Genomic DNA, 7,922 nt, shown 5'->3' with positions numbered 1-7,922 from the left:
AGTGGAGAGTAGACAGAACATTCCCATGTCTTTCAGGATTCCACTCTTGTTTAAAAATATCACTTTTCTGAGGAGGATAAATCTGACCCAATTCAGTCCATGGTCAACCGTAGAATTTTAAGGCAAATTTTCTTCATCTACATTTCCCAGCAGGCCAACCAAAACATCTTAATTCAGATGCAATAGAAAATAAATAATTTTAATTAATGCTCTGAATGATCACACCAACACTTCTTTGATGAACGAGTAACAGTTATATTTGAAGCTTTTAATCTCAAGACATTGAGATGCATTTCAAATGACTATCAAAAAATGTTTCAAGTATTGAAATAATATTTATTTATTGATGTTTAAGATAACAACTTACAGTTAGTGAATCAACAGTTACCCTAGCCTTTTTATTGATCTTCCACATCAGGAATTTAATTCTTAACATAAATATATATATTACCTGTTAATAATTTCAGAAGCTTTAATAAAAAGCATTGCTATTTATAGTTCCTTCTGGATTAAAGATTTCAGAAAATTTATGGTTATATTTGTGTACTGTGTCTCATGTTACAATTGATAGGTACCTTAATTACTGTTTGGACTACCAAATGGAGTCTTACTTTTAAAGGAAGGAAAAACATATGTTGAACTAAATATGCCCTATTCTGAGGGATATCACAGCCAAGTAATACCTGCAACATGTGTTCACTGTTATCTGGCCAAAGACAAACATTGATTAGGGACAAAAAAAAACTGCAGATGTTGGATTCCAGGTAGACGAACAGAAGGCTGGAAGAACACAACAAGCCAGGCAGCATCAGGAAGTGGAGAAGTCTCCACCTCCTGAGGCTGCCTGGCTTGCTGTGTTGTTCCACCCTCCAGCCCGTCTATGAAAGACAAACATAGGAGTAGAATTAGGCCATTTGGACTCTCCATAGGATCATGGTTGATCTGCTTGTGTTTTGAAATCCACATTTCCACATACCCCTGATAACCTTTGATTTCACTGCCTAACAAGAATCTATCTGCCCTAAAAATATGAATTTGTCTCACACCCACAGCCCTCTGAGGCATAGGGTTCCAAAGTTGCACAACCCTGTGGGAGATAAAAGAAACTCACCTCTATTATAAAAAAGGCGATCCCTAATTTTTAATCAGTGCACCCTAATGATGTGGTTTCACCAGCATATCACCTTTTTTCTCTTATATTCAATACCCGTCCCAATAAAGGCTAACATTCATTTAGTTTTCTTAATTACTTGCTATATTTTCTTGAAAAGGTTTAGTTATGTATGCATTAGAATGCATTAGGAATTCTTCAACCATTTCCCATTTGAGTAATACTCTGCATTTTCTATTCAACTAACTGGTCTACAATTCTCTCTTTCAGCTTCACTTTCTTCTTGAATAGAAACTATCTTTGCTACCTTCCAGTTCAAATTGACCTTTCCAAAATTTGGCGAAGTTTGGAAAATTAACACCAACTCATCCATTACCCCATTAGACACCATTTTTAAGACTCTAGGATGAAGTTCCATCTGGACCCATCAATTTGAGAGCACAAAGATGCAGCAGTTTGCTCAGCACCATTTCTCCAGTGATTGTAATTTCATCAAGTTCTTTCTCTTCTGTCTTTGGATTTACAGGTATTACTGTCAATTTTTATGCAACATCTATAGTGACCTATCTTAGTAAAGTCTAAATGCTGTTAACTCCTCATTATCAATCTCTAGCGGAACGATGCTAATTACCTTTTGCATTTTATAATACCTGTAACAACTCTTGCTTTCTGTTTTTATTTTTCTTTGCTTGATTAATCTTTTAGTCATTCTTTGACAATCTTCAGATAATGTACAATTATCAAACCTCCCAGTCATCTTTGTGCAGTAATATACTTTTACTTTAAAGTTTGATTCATGTCTTAATTTCTTTAATTATCTAAGAATGATGGGCACTTCGTGCAAAACTTTTCTTACAGTGGGAATATTCTTATTCTTTGAATATTATGAAAAGTAACCATAAATGTCCACCACTGCTTCTTAATTGATCTACCTTTTACTCTAGTATCACAATTCACTCTTGTTATCTCAGATTTCATGCCAATATAGATGGTCTTACTTAAGTTTAAAATATCAGTTTTACTGCCATCTTCTACCTTTCAGAGTGAAAAGATCGCTCATTTTATAGTCACTGGTACTAGAAAGTGCATTTACTCTGAGGTCATTAATTAATTCAGTCATTTTACGCAATACCAAGCCCAGTATAACCTGCTCTCTGGTTGATTCCAGAATGTGCTGCTCTTGAAAAATAACTTAAAAGCAATCTATAAACTCTCAGCTAGACTACTTTTGTAAAACTGATTTTTCTAGTTTACATGTAAAGTAATTCATCCATGATTATTGTTGGACCTTTATTTTATATACCCAATGTTGTTTCTTGTATATTTCTTCCAGCTTTGTGGTTACTCTTAAGGGGTCTGTAAACCACTCCCACCAGTGACTTCTTTCCCCAGTTGTTCCTCATTATCAAATTGATTGTACATCCTGATCTCCTGAACCAAGGTCATCTCCAGTCATTGTATAAATGTCATCCTTGATTAGCAATGCTACCCCTCCACCTTTACCTAGTCTCCTATACTTCTTGAATTTCTTCTTGAACAGAATGTTAAATATTCAAGATGCAACCCTTGTCATCATGTCTTTGTAATGGCTGCCAGGCCATATTCATTTATTTTGCCATGTATTAACAATTTGTTTGCTTAGTTATAAACGCTATGCACCTTCAGATATGGAAATATTAGACTGTCTTCTTATAGTCTTTGTAATCTTCAGTCTTGACTTTTGGTGTACTCTTAGGTTTAATCTCCTTCCTGCCATTCTCTGACTCTCTTTTCCCATATTATGTTAAATGTGGCAAGATCTACAAACAACAGAGAAATAATCAGTTAAGTTTATTTTGGTGGCATTGATTGAGAAATTTTGGGAGAACTTCAGTACTCTTTTTTTTCTAAGTAGTGTGGTGAGATCTTTTGCATGGAACTAATTTTGTGTCCTCTACCAGGCTCTTGGAAGGCAAAATGGATGGACTTGCAGTTTTTGTAAACCGAGCAAGTCTTAATTTTCCCCTGAAATGTGATGTTCATGAAGAAGAATTTTGTATAATAATAATAGTCGCTTTATGAAAAGCAACTGGTAATAGGTAGAATCTTTCCTGCAGACACATTAAATGCTTTACAAACCAGGAAGAATTCCTCATTAAATATTCATGTTGGATTCTTTATGATTTATGATTTGGATTCTGGTAGATTTTGTATGATATGTTCGCTTAAGGTCACTTGATTCCATGTCTAAGATCTTGTTATTAATTTGTGTATAACTATTTGTAACTGTCAATTAAAATATAATCATTATATATTTTAACAATATACTTTGTACTGGCTTTAGGATTTCATCTCGGCCTTAGGGTTAAGATCTAAGTGTTGCAGTAAAGTCTCTTTATCACAGAGTGTTCATTTCTGAGATGCCCTTTTCCAATGATTCTATCCCGTATGTTTAAATAACTCCAATAATTTGTCTCTCTTTGATCTTTTGTCAAAACCAACCACAAAAAAAGTTTAAAAATCATTTACTGCATAAAAAAACTCCCAATGTCCTTTTTGCTGAAGAACTGTAAATCAATTTATTTATTTTGTGCGAGATGTGAAGTAAGCAATGCTGACAATATTTGCTTTTGTGCAAGAAATGCATTAAACTGCACTGCAGTAAATTACAGATCTCTGCAAGTAAACGAATAAAACAAAGCAAATGAAAACAATTTGCATATCAAATTCTATGAGGGAGGTGCTTAAAGCTGCAATTTGTTATAGTAAAATATGTTGGCTATAAATAATGTTTAAAATTTTGCTTAATAAAATATGCATGCTAGGAATGACTTTTTTAAAAAGCTATTATCTAATTATTATCTGACAGATACATTTTAAAACAAACAAGCTTTTAAAAGATGATAATAGCAGTAATCTATCATTGTATAAAGCAAAGCTTTGAAAATGGATATATGTGAACAGAAGACCTGATAGGAATTTAATGATATTTTGCCCCAGCACTCACTCGCTTTGAAAACATTTTTGCTTTTTAAGATTACAATTCTATATATTTATTAATTGATTTAAAGGCAAGATAGAAATGTGTGCTATCATTAAAATAAAACCTTATCTGCTATAAAATATTGCAGCTTTAAAGACCTTTGTAATATATTAACCTGGGATGAATGGATTTCCATGTGAATTCCTTAAAGGTAACATCACCAAACTGCTCACCATCATCTTTCGTAGGGTCATGATTGATCAGAAATCAGACTTGACATGCTCATAATGCCATGGATACTAGAACATGTCAGAAGCTGCGTCGTTGCAACAAGTGGTCCATCTCTTAATTCCCTACAGCTTCGACACAAGGCAGAATCAGGATAGATAGAATAGAATTTTCCTCACCTGTCTTAATGGGTGCAGAAATAGCACCAACACCCAAGAAGTCCAACACCATCCAGAACAAAGATTGGTACCCCATCATCCACTTCAAGCTCATTTCCACCCTTGACATTTTTTTCTTGATTCCTTCATTGAATGTGGGAGTCACTGGTGAAACCATCATTCATTGTCTGTCCTTTTCTGCCCTTGAACTGAGTGGCTTGCCAGGCCATTTTCAGAAATCAGTTAAGTTTTAACCACTTCCTATGCACCTGGAGTCACATGTAAGCCAGATCAGACAAGGATGGTGGGTTTCCTTCATTAGTTAGGGGAAATCTAGAGTAATAAGTGTAGAGGAATGGGTCTGGATGGATTACTCTTTGGAGGGTCAGTGTGGATCTGTAGGGCAAAATGGCCTGTTTCCATACTGTAGAGATTCTGCTTCTAACTGTAGGGATTCTAATTCTAAATGGCATAAGTGAACCAGATTGTTTTTAATGACAGTATTTCCAACACATCATTAGAGATTTATATTCCAGATTTATTGATTGAATCAATATTTCATCATATATTCATGGCACCACCCCAAACATTCTACAAGGGCACTATTGAAGCAAAATATTGAGGCTACTTTGGAAGTACTTTCCAAATGCATACCATTGTCAGCTAGAAGGACAATACACTGCTCTGTCAGGAACACAGCAGCTTCTAAGTTTCATTTCAAATCAGATGCCACCTCGATATGGATGCAAATTGCCGATCCTTCATCAACATTGAAGTTATATCTTGGAACTCCTTGTCTAACAGCATTTTGGATGTCCCTCCATGTAATAGGCAGCTAAGATTCAATAAGATAGCACAACACAACCTTCTCCACGGTAACCATCTTAGGCAATAAATAATGACCTTGCTCCTAACATTGATCTCCCAAGAACAATTTTTTTTAACAAATTGAATCAGAGCAGAGCTATAGTGAAAGCAGAATTCAGAAATTTTGGTCGTGAATGCAAAATCTAAGCCAACTGACCTCAAACGTAATTTACTGATGGCATATATTGCTATTGATGGAAGGCATACATTTTCTAGTTTCAAGAAAATATGTTTGCAAGCTGAAACAAACATAAATTCTATGTTTTAGACACAGTGCTCATATCCCAATATTTCCTGAAGCACATGTTGGATCCCAATACACTCTGATGAAATCTTTTAGTCTAGAATAAAAGCAGGATTGTTCAGTCTCCGATATGAATACATGAAACAATAGATCCAAATAAGGATCTGTTTTCCTTTCCCTCTTCTGGTATATATTTTAGAATACATTTTGGTACTTTAACTGCAAAATTTTCACATTCAGGACAAGTAATGAAAAATGTATAAGGCACAAACTAAGAGGGAAGTGAAACAACCTCACTAATAGCCAGGTGATATACTCTACAGAGTCTCAGGCCTTACATTGTATTTGTGATGATTGTGTTAGTGCTGGGGAACATTGCTCACAGTAATGCTTAAGGCATTACTAATTTTCCTCAAGAGGCTGACAGAAGAGGCCACATGAGGACAGACAGACTTTAAATAAATTGGAGCAATCGAGCAGAATGCAAAATAGATCCAATTTAACATGTTTGAATTCCTACAAACACTAATTTTCACCTTCCTCTCTGGATTTCATACTAATGAATTTTGGAAGTGATAATTATGTCTGTTATTATCTTGTCCATTAGTTCTACATCAATGGCACCAGCTGCTGAAAAGGGACAAAATGCCTATTTAATCATTTCAAAGTCAGCACAAATTCAACAGCATGTAGTCTGATTGCCATTAACTGTGCATGAAATGATAAGACAGTGTGTAGGACAAAACTACACTGTGTAAACAATTAACAATGACAAAAAAGTCTATAGGAGAGCAAAAGAATTACCAGAAGCAATTGTTAATGATACATCTTGTTGCTGCCTTTGCTTTATTTCCTTGCATTAATATGTAATTGGTGATAAATTTACAAAAGGGATAGCTGACATTGGCATTGATCAGGTCGTGTTTGATTCAATTCACATGGAAGCTCATTGATCCCCTAATGTCTTAAATTTAGAAGGATATATAGGCAACGAATTAGAGAGAGAAAGGGAATGAATCTTTAGCTTTCCAGCAGATATTACCAAACCATACTACAGTAATTTCACATAACGAGTGGCATATTAGCTTTCATTAGATTAGAGAAAAAGGTGATTCTGCATTCTTCTGATCTGCACCACAGCAAGGGCAAATATGAATGTCATTATTTGCTCATACTCTTAATACTGCAAATGGAGTATTTGAGAATCAGAGAGGCAATCACAAAGTGTGTTCTGTAGGTACAAGGCTCACTACAGTTTCAATGTTTATTTCTTCCTAAATATCACCTAACTTTTTTGTCCCTTGTTTCTTCCAGGATAGGTTGATGTGCATGGAGTCTAAACCATATTTATATGCGACTGACTGAACATATCAGCTGGTCTTGTCTTTCCACTTCATATGATACTTCTCCTATGAAGCAAACTTTTGCACACACTATTGAGGGTTTAATGCTGATGTAGTGGCCCCATTTGTTAGATTACTTTTGTGTCCAAATTGAAACAATAATAATCTGAAAAGGAAGAAACTGTTTCTGCAGTATTTTGTGCCTTGCCATTTAACACAGTCATAGCAATAATCTGACAGAAAGAGAGTTGGACTAATAGCCCTATGAGAAAATTGGCTCTGTTTCAAAAGTGGAAAGAGAACTTGCAGGGATCTAGCTTTCAAACCACAATTGCCTGCAGGAGTCTGAAACACATCCTTATTTCCACTGGTATCGGGGGCGCCAGCGCATTCCCATCCAATCTTAGATATCGGAGGCGTGGTATCATCTCCAGATCGTGGGCATGTAAAGCAATATTATCGATGGGGCATGGGCAGATTTCAGTTCCATTGATTTCTGTGAGGAAGAGAAAAGTAACTTTAAATTGGCAGATGATTAGGAAACAAAACCTCCTGCACCAACCTTTTCCACAATTCCTATATCCACTTTGACAGTGGCAACTGTTTATGGAAATGAACCACACTGTCATCACATCTGTTCAGCAGTAGTGGGTTATGTACCTCCCAGCTCCTTACCCTGTGCTGCAGTGAAATGTTGCAGCTAACTGTACTTTGCTGTTTCCAAAATTGTTTTAAACTTTGTGAAATGACCATACAAAAAATAAAGGAGAATTTAGGGCTTTCATATGCTGACTGAATCTCCTCTGACCCTTCATATTTGAAAACTAAACTTGGCATTCAATCATTGTGCAAAATGATTACAAGGATGGGCGTTTCCAAAGGCCACATTTACAAAATACGGTTGTAACCTGGGAGAATAGTGTCATCATGTATTGGGATGGCACCATCACATGCAGAATGACATTATCAATTATTTGGATGATATCATCACCTGTGGTGAATCATGACA

General features: G+C 35.5%; 1 protein-coding gene across 1 annotated transcript in view; it reads right to left on the bottom strand.

The window, feature by feature from the left end:
* Positions 1–387: 387 nt before the first annotated feature.
* prelp (proline/arginine-rich end leucine-rich repeat protein) overlaps positions 388–7,922 on the bottom strand; it is a 29,850-nt gene continuing 22,315 nt past the window's right edge. Inside the window, exon 3 of the mRNA XM_072563706.1 lies at positions 388–7,409. Coding sequence (XP_072419807.1) covers positions 7,234–7,409 — 176 coding nt within the window. The 3' untranslated portion in view covers positions 388–7,233. The remainder of the gene's footprint in view (positions 7,410–7,922) is intronic.

This window comes from Chiloscyllium punctatum, chromosome 45 (genome assembly GCF_047496795.1).
Source record: "Chiloscyllium punctatum isolate Juve2018m chromosome 45, sChiPun1.3, whole genome shotgun sequence".
Lineage (NCBI taxonomy): Eukaryota > Metazoa > Chordata > Chondrichthyes > Orectolobiformes > Hemiscylliidae > Chiloscyllium > Chiloscyllium punctatum.
The sequence above is the reverse complement of the archived record's forward strand: the minus strand, read 5'-3'. Positions and strand labels throughout refer to the sequence as shown.